At 43.1% G+C, this 14190-nt stretch overlaps 1 protein-coding gene across 6 annotated transcripts in view; it reads right to left on the bottom strand.

Moving 5' to 3' along the window:
* SPTBN1 (spectrin beta, non-erythrocytic 1) overlaps nt 1-14190 on the bottom strand; it is a 197656-nt gene that overhangs the window by 1513 nt on the left and 181953 nt on the right. For all 6 annotated transcript variants that reach the window (XM_072742171.1, XM_072742170.1, XM_072742174.1 and 3 more), the window contains 6 exons: nt 13557-13753; nt 12369-12481; nt 11653-11716; nt 7006-7244; nt 5622-5795; nt 608-650 (listed from right to left, as the gene is read on the bottom strand). In XM_072742171.1, the coding sequence (XP_072598272.1) occupies nt 608-650; nt 5622-5795; nt 7006-7244; nt 11653-11716; nt 12369-12481; nt 13557-13753 (830 nt within the window). The remainder of the gene's footprint in view (nt 1-607; nt 651-5621; nt 5796-7005; nt 7245-11652; nt 11717-12368; nt 12482-13556; nt 13754-14190) is intronic.

The following is a 14190-nucleotide window of genomic DNA, read 5'->3' as shown; positions in this document are numbered from 1 at the left end:
ACTCTCACGAGAATTTGGTTTCCAGGACTAGAAAGCCACCAATCTAAGTCATGTGGTCCTACAAACTTGGAAGAACAAGAAGACTGGTCTCCATTGGTGGGATGTACCCTGTGTTTCTTCTTTTATATTTCTTAAAAATTTAAAGGACATTAGACATACAACCCTGCATGAATTTAACAGAAGTTGGTTTTTCATATATAGAGCATTGCACATGTTGCTTTTTCATCAGCAGATCCTCTCTTCCTACAAGAAGTGCAATCATGACAATGTGGCCTATAGGCAGTGGGGTGCAGCAGGGAGGCCCCTGACTGTATCTCAGGATCTGCATCCCTTCTTGGGACCACTCCCTGGGCCTCATCCACTGCCAGGGGCGGGCATGTTTTCCTCCACCATTTTCAGGGCCCTGTAACTAGCCCTCCTGACACACCAAGCAGACAGTGATGCCATTTGCTGCTTCCTAGCGACAAAGAGAACTGAATACCTTCCAGTGCTGGTGACTGAGGATACGAGAAGCCATGGCTGATCATTACTTACACAAAGAACACTGTAAATAAATCTTGTCATGTAAACTCCCAAGTACTGAGAGAAATCAATCTTAAAAACTTACATCATCTTTGGCTTGGAAGAGGTACTCATTGCCATCATTTAATCTGTAAGTTGAAGGAAGAAAGTCAGTCACGATTTGACTTAGGAAGAAACAAAACCTTCAAATTCTCAAAACCAATGCAGGACATAAGCAGGCCAGGGGAATCTGAGCAGAAATGCCCAACGGAGCTCTGTACTTATCACCAGCTGTGCCTGGGACCCACAAAGGTCCAGCAACAGCAAGAAGCTTATAATTGGGTCAATATAATATACATAAAACTGAATGTTTCAATCCACTGGAAGGATAAAAAATGTCCCAAACATAACATCTGGCTTTGCTGAGGCCAGATGTGGAAAGTCTAATCATTGCTCTAAACTGAATTCAAGAGATAACACTTTAAAAACGATGAGTCCTGGGGCACCCAGGTGGCTTAATTGGTTAAGCATCTGCTTTTAGCTCAGGTCATGATCCTGGGGTCCTGTGATTGAGCCCCACATTGGACTCCCTGCTCAGCAGGGAGCCTGCTTCTCTCTCTCCCTCTGCCACTTCCCCTGCTTATGCTGTCAAATAAATAAATAAAATCTTAAAAAAAAAAAAATGAGTCCTCAGGTCATGATCCCATGGTGCTGAGTCCTAGGGAATCTGCTCGTCCTTCTCCTTCTGTACCCCTCCTTCCACTGCCCCTCTTCCCCAACCCCTGGCTTGTGCTCTCTCAAATAAATAAAAAATAAAAATGATGAGTCTTTTCACTACATATCCAACAAGAAGATGTAAAATTTGTAAATATTTATGCACCCAACATGGCAGCACCCAAACACATAAAGGAAGTAATCAATAGTAATACAGTAATAGTACGAGACTTAACACCCCACTTACATCAGTGGATAGATCATCCAAACAGAAAATCAACAAGGAAACTGGGTTTGATGACACACTGGACCAGGTGGATCTAACAGATATATTCAGAACATTCCATCCTAAAACAATGGAATGCACATTCTTTCCAAGTCCACACGGAACATCCTCCAGAAAACATCACACGTCAGGCCACAAAACAAGTCTCAATAAATTCAAAAAGATCAAAGTCGTATATATCATTCATCATTTCTGATCACAATACTATGAAACTAGAAATCAACCACAAGAAAAAAATCTAGAAAGAACACAAATACATGGAGATTAAATAACATGCTACTAAACAATAAAGTCAAATAAGAAATCAAAGAGGAAATCAAAACATCCAGGAAGACAAATGAAAATGAAAATACAAAGTCTAAAATCTTTGGGATACAGCAAAAGCTCTTCTAAGAGGAAAGTTTATAGCAATACAGAATTCCCTCAAGAATCAAGAAAAATCTCAAATAAAAAACCTAACCTTTACCTAAAGGACTGAGAAAAATAATAAATAAAACCATAATCCAGTAGAAGGAGGAAAAAAAAATATTAGAGCAGAAAGAAATATAATTAAACAAAAAAAACAGATCAACAAAACCAGGAGCTGGTTTGTCTGAAAGATCAACAAAATTGATAAACCTTTAGCCAGTTTTTTTTTTTTTTAAGATTTTATTTATTTACTCATGAGAGAGACACACACACACAGAGAGGCAGAGACACAGGCAGAGGGAGAAGCAGGCTCCATGCAGGGAGCCCGATGCAGGACTCGATCCCGGGTCTCCAGGATCACTCCCTGGGCCAAAGGTAGGCGCTAAGCCACTGAGCCACCTAGGGATCCCCTTAAAAATACAATCTTAAAAAAGAAAAGTCTCATTTACAATTGCACCAAAAACAATAAAATAGCTAGGAATAAATTTAACCAAGGATGTAAAAGTCTCTGAAAACTAAAAACACTGATGAAAGAAACCAAAGATAACACAAACAAATGGAAAACTATTCCATGCTGATGGATTGGGAAAACAAATACTTTAAAAATGATCATATAATCCCCATCAAATACCAACAGCATTTTTTACAGAACAAAATAAACAATCCAAAACTTGTATGGAACCACAAAAGACCCTGGATAGCAGACATGAAGTTATATTATAGAGCTGGAGTGACCAAAACAGTATGGTACTGGCACAAAGAGAGACAAATAGATGAATGGAACAGAAAACCCAAAGATAAACCCACAATTATATGGTTAATTAAACTTTGATAAGGGAGGCAAGAATATGCAATGGGAAAAAGTTTCTTCAACAAATGGTGCTGAGAAAACTGGACAGTAACATACAAAAGAATGAAACTGGACCACTTGCTCACACCATATACAAAAATAAACCCAAAATGGATTAAGGACCTCAACGAGAGAACTAAAATGTAAAAACTGTAGAAGAGAGCACAGGTAGTAATTTTCTCTAGTATTACCTATAGCAGCATTTTTCTAGATATGACCCCTGAGGCAAGGAGAACAAAGGCAAAAATAAACTATTGGGACTTCATCAAAATAAAAAGCTCCTGTACAGCAAAGGAAACAATGAACAAAACTTTAAGGCAACTTACTGAATGAGAGAAGATAATTGCAAATGACACATCCGATAAAGGGTTAGCATCCAAAATCTATAAAGAAGTGGGGCGCCTGAGTGGCGCAGTTAACTGTCTGACTCTTGGTTTTGGCTCAGGTCATGATCTTAGGGTCGTGAGACTGAGCCACGTCAGGGTCCATGCTCAGCACTGGAGTTGGCTTACAATTCTCTGTCCCTCTCCTCCCTCTGCCTCTGCCTCTCTGGCTTGTGCTCTCTAGCTCCCTCTTTAACATCAACATTTAAAATGAATAAAGAACTTATACTGGACAGCCTGGGTGGCTCAGGGGTTTAGCACCACCTTGGGCCTAGGGCCTGATTCTGGAGACCCAGGATCAAGTCCCACGTCAGGCTCCCTGCATGGAGCCTGCTTCTCCCTCTGCTTGTGTCTCTGCCTCTCTCTCTCTCTCTCTCTCTCTGTGTCTCTCGTGAATAAATAAATAAAATCTTAAAAAAAAAAAAAAAAGAACTTTTACAAATCAACACTAAAAAATCCAAATAATCCAATTAAAAAATGGGCAGAAGACAGGAATGGATATTTCTCCAATGAAGACACAGAGATGGCCAACAGACACATGAAAAGATGCTCAATATCACTCACCATCAGGAAAATACAAATCAAGATTATAGTGAGATAGCACCTCACACCTGTCAGAATGGCTAAAATCATAAGCACAAGAAACAATAAGTGTTGGTGAGGATGTAAAGAAAAAGGAATCCTTGTGCACTATTGGTGCAAATGCAAACTGGTACAGCTGCTGTGGAGAGTATGGAGGTTTCTCAAAAAATGAAACATACAATTACCACATGATCCAGTAATTCCACTACTGGGTATTTATTTAACCAAAGAAAAAGAAAACATTAATTCAAAAACATCTATGCACCCCTATATTTATTGCATTATTTACAATAGTCATGTTATGGAAGCAACCCAAGTGTCCATCAATAGATGAATGGATAAGGAAGATGTGGTACATATATATATTCTCTCTCTCATTCTCTTTCTCTCTCTCTCACACACACACTCTGGAGTCTTACTCAAACATAAAAAAGAATGAAATCTTGGCATCTGCAACAACATGGATACATCCACAAAATGCTAACTAAAGTAAGTCAAAGCCAAATACTGTATGATTTCACTCCTACATGGAGTTTAAGAAACAAATGAACAAAGAGAAAAGAGACAAAAAATAGACTCAACTATTTTTTGAGATGGGTGGATGGGTGAAACAGGTGAGGGGAATTAAGAGTAGACTTATTGTGATGAGCACTGAGTCATGTACAGAACTGCTGAACCACTACAGTGTACATCTAAAACTAATAAGACACTACATATTAACTATACAGGAATTTTTTTAAAATGAGTTCTTTTGAAATTCTGCTACAGAACTTGTATTCCCCACATTTACAAATACCAGAGTTTTTAAATAGACATACAGAAAGGGTCTCCTAGATTTCTCTGCTTATGTGGTACATAAAGAAACTGTCCTGGCAAGGCCATCCCTAGGACACTGTAGAGTCACTGGCTTAGAGGGCTGGCTCATTCACTTCACTGCAGTCCAGAGGAAGGGGTGTTCCTGGTCGGGAGGAGGGTAAGCGCCCTCTGCCAAAATCCTGACCCTCTGAAGCTGCGTCCAGGGAGAACAAAGAAGGGAGGCAGCCAGGGAGCCAGGCTGTCTGCGCCTTGTTTTACACTTGTAGTGTTCCAAGTCCTGAAGACAGCCTGCCTCCAGGGCTCCTTGAAAGAGCTCAAGAAGTCATACCCTTGAAACTCATTTGCAGTCCTTGGCCTAGTCCAGCTGACAGGACACAAACATCTAACTGAAGACCAAAGCTTTTCAGGTCCCACAGCAACAGATCAAATTAGTATTAAACTACTTAACATTCTAAACACTGACACGTTTACTTCCTACATGATAAAACGGCTTTTCTCCCCATTTCTAAGTATAAGAAGAACTTCTGAGCTTGGATCCACTCTGTGAAGAGATGTATGTACTCTATAAGCTGGAGACATTTGGAACGAGGTGGTCCCAGAAGCAGGTGGAACATCTGCTGGGCAAGTAGGGGGTGGACAGAGATCCAGGTCTCACACATGCACTTCTGTTGATCTCAGCCAGCTCCGGGATGACTCCTGTGACCCATCTCCAGCTATCTTGTGGGCAAGAATAGTATCTCCTAGGTCTGGATAACGTGCAAAAATGGGTAAACTATTTTTTTACGCTTCCCTTCAATTGTGACATGTGAACAGCTCACCTTGTCTTGTGGAACAGTAAGTTCCAGAGCTTATCAAAACAAAAGCTCATTTTCTTCAAGGCTGAGCTGCACCACTAACCACAGGGAAGCTGGTGATGGGCCGCAGTCCGTAAAGATCCGAACCCAGACACGTGACAAGCTACACAAGGCTCACTTTAAATGGGAGGGAAGAGGAATGATCACAGTACCTTCTGGGTAAAACCAACCCCGAGAGTGATAACAGACACCTGCTCTCGGCAACCAAGAAACGTGGCCCCTCTCACCTCAGCTTGAACACGTGTTTCTTCTTCTTGTAATCAAGGGCCACTTCACAGATGGCTTCTTTCAAACTCACAGGGACCTCGCTGTGGTAGGGGATTCCAGAGGCAGCCGTCTTTGCATCTTTGTAGAAACCCATTTCTTGGTTATTTATGACACAGTAAACATTGTGCCAGGACCTGAGCAGTAAAGAGAGGAACATCAGGGTTCTAGACCACACTCCTTTCAAGAATTAAGAATCTGACTGACATGAAAGCAACCCCCACACAACGTGGTGTGACCCCTTGTTAAAGGCCTTTTCTAAATTCTGCTAAAACTAAACAATATAAGAAAATTCCTCCAGTGTACTGCTGGGAGAGTGTACATGGTGCTACAGAGGCAGGTGATCCAGGGCTGCTTCTCTGAGTTTTGGGAAAAACATGGTGCCCTCTTCTAGTACTTAAAGATACTCTTGGCTCTGACGGGAAAGACTTGTTGGGGGGGTCAGTCCTCTTTGCTGCATTACCCTCTTGCGGTAATGCTGTACAGGGCAGGCTCCTCATTTGAAACATGCCTGTCCTGCAACAGCTAGCCCTTGCACCTCGGTTTTAGTCCTGATGAGGCTTGGCAACCCGATGGGGAGGCAGATCCAGGGCCATTAGCACTTGCAGTACCTCGGGATCAATCAGAAAAAAGACAGCCCTCCCCCCATGACAAGGCAAACTGTCATGATAGGCTGATTTTATCAGAAGACATTTTACTGCCACCTACGTATATATTAAAACACAAATTTATGTTGTACTCAACTTAGATGGGATTTCCTGGTCTAATATACAACCTGTACAACTGCACATGCTGGTCCCAGGCAGAACAGTTGACTGGTTAAGCACGCTTTGGAATAAGATACGGATTGCACCTAGGCTATGCCATACACTAGGTTTCTAAAGGGTGAGCTTTTGTAACCACATAAGGCCTCCGTTTCCTCATCTGTAAAATTGAGGTAATAACAGTAGGGCTTATTGGAAAATAGTGAATATAAACACAGATATGGAGATAAGGCTGGGAAAATGAAAGTGTCTTAAAAAATAAAAAATCCCTCAAGGAAGAACACTTCACTTTAGGGAAATTCCCCTACCTCTACGTAGCCTGTTTCTTCTCAGGAAGAAGTACCAAGGCCCCCTTTTGCTATTCCCAACCAGGTTTAATTAACCTTAAAAAAGCACTCTCCTCCCACTTTCCAATGTCATTCCCAAGGAAAAAAGTGACGCATACCCAGGAAGCTGAGAACAAATGGATTTCACAAGTGCACACACCCCCCTTTCAACTCGTAAGCGGGTGCTTCGACCTTGACCTTGACCGGGCAGGCGGGCTGGCTTCCCACCTCGCTGCCTCAGCCTTCACTGCCGTTACCTGCTTGAGGCTTTCTTGTTGTGAGCCTCCCACTCGTGCTTCCGATTCAGGAAGCCTTCCATCTGGGCCGAAGGGGTCTCCTGGGTTCTGGCCGGCAAGGTGGCAGCACTCTGGGCCGGGAGGGCAGTCTTGGCTTTGCGGTCCGAGGTCGGGGAGGGGATGGGGCTGGACTCCTTTGAGCTTGTTCTCTGTTCCGCGGCGCCGTTGACCATTTCACCTGTGTCCACCGTTTCTGCCATCTATAGGGACAGTGGAGAGGCCATTCAGCAAACCCCGTGAGCCACAGGGGTGACCACATACGCTCTGACTCGCACACGTGGCTGTGTATAAATGCCTGGCACAGATCGAGGCAGTACAGTAAAACCATTGCAACATCCCACAAAGCCAGCTGGACACCAAGGACATTAGAAGGTGGGAAGGGATTAATGCCCGCCCGCTTATGGGGAAATGAGAAAAGCGAAATGCCAGTATGAGTTTTACTGCACTCTGTTCCTCGGATCAATCCATTTTCTCTAATGTAACTCAGATCATTTCCTCTTATGGTTACTTTAAAACAAAAGGACAACAGTAACAATCACACATATTAAATATGAGAGAGTGGACGTTATACAGCAGCCACCTTACAACCAAGGACGCCACCAGAAGAGCTGGAAGTTTAAAGCGAAAGGGCATTCACAAACAGATCGATAGACAACTCTATCAGAACTACACAGCATTCCCCCAGAGTAAGACAAGGAAAGACCTCCGGTTTCTGAAAATGCTCTCTGGCTCTCCTCCCCCCTCCCCTCAACACATCGTCATAAACACATGCAGAAATTAGGACGACAGTCATGCATTTCACATCTACCATCCCAGTTAGACTTTGGAACTTAAGAGCTGGAAGGAAATGAGGCAAGTCAACAAACATCACTTTAACCACATCTGCCGGAGTTGTATCGTGAGTGGGTTGTAGTTTGTGTTAAAGGAGCTGGAAAAGCCAATCACAGTCACTCAACACCACACGGCTATTTACCCCCAAACACAGACAGAACCAGGGCCTTCCCCATCACGTGTTGGTTGATCACGGTGCCTTGCTGCACTGAGACGAGAAAGCCCAGACACAGCCAGGCTTCCCGCGGCTCTGACCGTCAGGCTGGAGACGTCTTCGGGAGCTGTTCCTTCCCAAGCTCATTTATATTGTGACCCTCAGGGTTTTTCGGCTTTGGAAATGCAGTAGGGTCTCGGTTCATTATCGCTTTCAGCCTGTATACCATCAACTGTGTACCATGAACTGGCGCGGCCCCGGCTGGTAACCCAGGGCGCGGGATTAGCAAGTTACTAAAGCTGGGTGTGGCTGACGCTTTAGTGGGTTACAGACAACCTGCACCCCTCGTACACGGACAAACATGGAGGTGTCAATGGCAACGCTCATTAGATAACGTCCCCCACCACTGCTGCCCAGAACCAAAATGACAAGTTAGCAGCAACAACTTCAACAGGAGAAATGGGAGAATGACCACCACTGCTTCAACACTCAGATATGTCAACTCTCAGGAACGGGATCACTCCTTTAGGCCTGCTCTACGTGGCTGGGTGGAGTCTCGAGTGTCTACTCCGTCTATCCAAAACTGTCACCGTCAGCATTAAGGTTGAGGGTGAGACCAGAGGCGTTGCAATTTAAGGGCATTTTTGATTGAAACCCTTGACCCACATAGCAATGTGGAAGGCATGGGGGAGGGGGTGAACATGTGAACATCCTGGCCTCTGTGTTAAATGACACCATGGAGACGTGGGCTTATGCGCAACTGGCTATTTTAGTATTTCTCTTTCCTTTCATTTTTAAAGGAGAGATGTGGAGGGGAAATAACCACCAAAACCCCCCCCCAAAAAAAACAAACAAAAAAACAAAACAAAAAAAACCCCCAAAAATCCTGAGTCCAAAGAAAGTGAGTGGATTTTAAAGTTGACACATCTGTTCTAGTGTGGAATTTCAGGAAACTTCTGGTTTCACACTTCCTGGAAGTGTGAAGTTTGGTCTGAAAGGCCTGTGCCAGATGTGAGTCTAGGGAGACATAGGGTTAGTGTGTATAGAAATCAGGTTAAGAAAAAATTAGTGCTGCAGCTGTGGCTAGAAAACTGCTAGTGACAGCAGTGACCTGGACGGAGCGGCATTTGCTGAGAAAAAGCTAACATTTATAGCACTTGGTCAGACTTCAAGGTAGGCAAAGGCCAGGGAAGCCTCTTCTAGGGGGGAAATTCTGCAGCAAAAATTTTTTTCTTCAGAGTTAGAAGGAAAGAGAAAACCCCAAACCAGTATGCAGAGATAATTAATGTTTATGCAAATGAATCACTAAACCAAGAAAACAAGGAAAATAAAAGGAACAAAATGAATTTTAATGGACATGTGCTTAAGCATGCCAACAGACAACACACCACTAGAGACAAACATCAAAAGCAAATCATAGTGCTATGACCGTACATGTGAATCTCCCTCCAGCCCCCACCCCATGTTGCTTCTCTTTAGCGATTAGTCCAGAGTGCTTTAGTGGCCAGGTACACCTGAGATCTTTAAATCAGGAGGTGAACACGAATGCAACGTGACAACTAGTAGCACAAGAAACACCTGATTGGTTTTCTAAGTGCATGAAGCAACACTATTTCAAGTTCATTAACTTGAGTCTCTGCATCACAACTCAAAAGAATGTAAAGGCTTTTCTTCTTCCAATCCAATTATAATAAAAAACTTGTCCTGGCAAGCTACAATTTAAAAATCTAGATAAAAACAGGCGTGAGAACAAATGCCAAAAACATCATAGCACTTTTTCTGTGTGCTTATGTGTTTGGTGAGGTTTTTTTGTTTTGTTTTGTTTTGTTTTTTGGTCTTCTGAATACAAAAAGCAGAAAACTGGGTATCATTCCAGATGATAAAAAATTTAAACATATATATATGGAAACTTCACATATATACATATAGATCAATAACACAGAATCTGGAGCCAGAAACACATGTGAGGGCTCCCTAATGACCAAAGATAAAGCAGTAGTTTTTTTCTAACATGAATTTGGTGTGTTTTAAGGCAGAGACCCAATAATGGTGCACACTACCCCCAGAACATAAGAAGCTTGGCATCTATCTATATACCCATCTACAGTCGCAAGTAGATAGATATGTACATAGAAATAAGGAAAAACAAACAAGATGCTATATGATGTTATCCTGACAAAAGAAAAAAAAAAGACATGCATCATGAAATGAAAAGACAAATCAGACTTAACTCATGGAAAACACATATCAAAACAGGTTTATGATTCCACTAACATCTAAATATGGCAAATGAGCAAGTGACTGTCTCACAAGGCTTGGGTGTAGTATGGATTTGGTTTGTTCTGTCTGTATCAGTACCAGGAAATCACCTCTTTCATATGCTTTTATTCCTAAGGAACAGAATTTCTGTTAAAACATTTTCAATCCCTGCTGGTGGTCTGATAAATGCCATCCTAAAAAACTTACTGGAGAACTCCATAAAAAGTCGTAAGAAAATGATAAATAAATGAGAAGATCCATTCGAGACATACAACGGAGTTTTCTGTCTACACAGACACTAAAATTACTTCTGAAGCCAGGTGGCATCCAATGGCTCCTAGGGGTGGTCCACCAAGTGCATCATTCAAGTAATCAGGGTGAACTAGAATGGCTTTTGTTCCATTTGTTTGAAAAATTTAAACACAGTTTGACACCCTGAAGTCATCAACTGAATGGAGAGGCCTGAAAGTCTGGTAGGCAGACTTCCAAAGCATGCTGAGAATTGCTGCCACCTGCCATGCTGTGCTCACAGTGACCAAGACAAAGGTGGTGGCAGGGTCAACAGGCACTTCACTCCTGAGGCTGGCTGCATTTACTTGCTGCAAGTAAGCTTAGAGTTTCTCAATTCAGGTCTTGGCAGAGAAAAATGAGAGGAACTCATTTGGAAAAAGGAATAAATAATTCAAGGGTCTCAAAATTTCAGATTCTATGCCTAAAATTAATAGAGCTTCCCAAGTAGCTCCAACTCCACCCTCCCTCCTCTATTTTCAATAAACAAATGCATCCTTCATGGAATGTGACACAGCTGACTTAAGGTTTTAATCTTAGTACTGAGTCTCTCCTCCCTTATACCCCAGTCCTCCTAGTTACTATTAAACTATGGCAGGTTAATGACATCTGTATAAGCGGCTATGTGTAGCGCAGTATTGCACCTTGTTAGTATAACTAGATGTGTCATACCTTTCAGATTCTAGTTTTCTTCTTCAGTTTGCTGTAATTTCATTTAATTTCAATTACTCATGTAAGGCTTTCGCTGTAAAATCTTAATAAAGTAAAAAGCTCACAATAAATAAACAAAAAATAAGTATGTTGCTTTAAGGCAACTGAGCATCCATCAGTTAAAAGACTCAAATAAACATGAATTAAATGCAAACAAATATGAAACCAAGGAAGCCTATGAATTAAGGAAAATTTTAACACTGTGGGGTGAAGTGGAAGCCAAAAGGTCAAACCAACAGGATTTGGAAAGAGTGGTTCTTGACAAATGGTAGTGAACTTCACAGTCCAGACCACGGCTGGTCACTGGCTGTCCGTCTGCTATTAAAGTTTTTGTAGTTTTGGTAGGTTTGAGAGCGGTAACTAACCCGTGGAGATCCCTGTTCAGCCGGCAAACCGTTCTGGGAAACTTGCTCTCCTTTTGAAGTATCCCTGTTAGGTAAAGTGGGGAAAGAGGACAGAGGAGGGAAGGGGAACGGGAAGGGGAGGAACGGAAAGAGAAAAACAGAGAGAATGAGGGAGAACAATATCACTCAATTTTATTACAGATTTTCTCTCAGAAACACATGTGCAACCCCCCTTACACCATGTAATTTCTTTTTAAGAACTTCCCAAGTGTTCCAAACCAACTCTAGGTAGAGAGTAAGACCACAGGCATGCCCTTTCCCCCAATCCAGGCGGCATTCAGGGTTGGCATGGGGCTCTCACCACAACACGATAATTTGCTTTTCAGAAATAGACCATGATTTCTGTTCTTTCAGTGAAGAACTTTCAAAAAGCATCATCACATAACCACTGGCCTGAAATCCAGGTGGTTCACAGGGAAATTCCGAGTGAGTGTGTGCATGTGCATGCGTGTGCAAGCAGTGGAATGGGAGCTGTCTACCTCCCGCTTCTGCCACCTACACACCAGTGTGACAGTGGACAAGTCCATATTCTCCAGTGTTATCTGGGGTAACCATAGATTCTAAATGCTTTACAGAATTAACAAGATGTGCGTGTGGTGAGCTTAACAAAGATGCTCCCTGAAGCTCACTTGCAAGTGAAGCTCAGATTTGAGCAGTGCAGGTGGCCTGTGACTCACCACTGCTGCTGGGACTCAGTATCCTCAGAAGCTTTCGTGCTCGGCTCGGGAGAGGGCGGCCGCCTCTTCCTCTCCTCTTCCTCTTGCTGTCTGCGCACTTCCAATAACTCCAACTGAGGGAGAACGTGATAATGTTCTGCAGAGCCCCAAACTTGGACTCTCTCACAGAAAGGGTACTAGAGGAATCCAGAAAACCCTCTGGTCTCAGGTGTCTATGTGAGATCACACGGGACACCCAGCAGGTTGGCACTGGGATCATGGGAACTGCAGCTATAACCTCAAATTACAGTAAACAGACCCCAGTGACGACACAAGACTATTCCATGGGTTTGTGCATCGCCTGGAACATTGGGCTTAATTTCTAAATAAACGATGCAGCTCTCAACTTAGCTCAGGGAGAAGATACCCAAGCATGAGGCTCTCCATTGGATTTTCCATCAGAGCTCAGACAAACACCACTGAGAGGCTTCTTATGCTGCGGTAGGCATCTGTGTGTAGCCCAAAGTCAAATAACATGCACAAAAAGCCACAGAGGAGTAACTGAAACTAAGCCATTTTATAAGCAGTAGGTATGCACTAAAAATATTCTGCTTAACACAAAAGTATGCAAATATGTTTTAAATCCCAGAACTGTAGAAATTGGAAAGAACTCCATTTTTGTACATCATAAAGAATCAGCTTTCTACCAGAAGTGCAAGTGTCATGGGAAACACCAGTGAGCAAGCCTTATCCTAAAAGGTTTAATTTAATGGTGGCAGAGGAAATGATTCAGAGTGGGGAGAATTTTTAATAGTCTAAGAGTCAGCTACTACTTGATAGAAATTCTAATTCTGAAAAATCTGAATTAAACTATATGGCTAAGCTCCCCCATAAACCAAAGCTTCTCTGAGATCTAAGAGGGAAAGCAGACCAAAAGAGAAAAGCGAACTCCAATAAATCAAAATCAATTCCCAGGCAGGCAGCTATTATAAAAGTGATCACAAATCTCAGTACTCAGGAAGCAAGTGAGTGAACAGTAGCCCTGGAAGCCTCCCCAGGTTCTGTACCAAGAGAATAACCAATTTCAGGTAGGTCCTCACTGCTTCTAAAAACAGGGCAATAATATGAACTCTCTGGTCTAGGAGGTGAATAGAAGCTGCCCTGGAGAACCAAAAGGCAGAGCACTCCCAGCAGCCAGCAGCCACTCACCGTTGTCAGCCTCTCCAGGGCGGAGAACCTCTCATCCCAGGTGGCTGCAGATTTTTCAAAAGCCTCGTGGCGCTTGATGAGCTTCTCCACCTCGTCCACACTCTGGCCTATTTCTCGGCTGGATAGGTATGGCTCCTGCCCGAGCAGCCAGGCCTCAGCCACACTGGCGTCCCGTGAGAACTGGTGGACCTCCAAAACTGCACAGGGTACCAAGAGTGAGAGCGGGCCAGCAGGGTGCTGGCGAGGTGGGGGGGGGGGGGGGGGGACACGGCGCTGCCCTCTGGTGGCAGCTGCCCGCACAGCCAGTCTACAGCCTAGATCAGTGCAGCCCAGCGGATGTGCGATACGGGCTACAAAGTCAACTTTAACGTTTCTAGTAGCCACGCAGAAAATAAACAGGTGAAACTTGAAAATAGGTGAAATTAAAAAGTATATTTTAGAAAACCTGATAGAGCAAATGATTGTTTGAACATGTAAGTGATATAAAAAAAAAAAAAAAAAGACAGACAGAACTTCTTTTCCTTATGTCTTTGGAACCTGATATATGTTTTATATAGAGAGCACACTTCATTTGGGACCAGCCACATTTCAAGTGCTCAAGAGCCGCATGTGGACAGGGGCTACCGCAGTGGAC

This window comes from Vulpes vulpes, chromosome 16 (genome assembly GCF_048418805.1).
Source record: "Vulpes vulpes isolate BD-2025 chromosome 16, VulVul3, whole genome shotgun sequence".
Taxonomy (NCBI): Eukaryota; Metazoa; Chordata; class Mammalia; order Carnivora; family Canidae; genus Vulpes; species Vulpes vulpes.
This window is presented reverse-complemented; position numbering and strand designations above follow the sequence as displayed.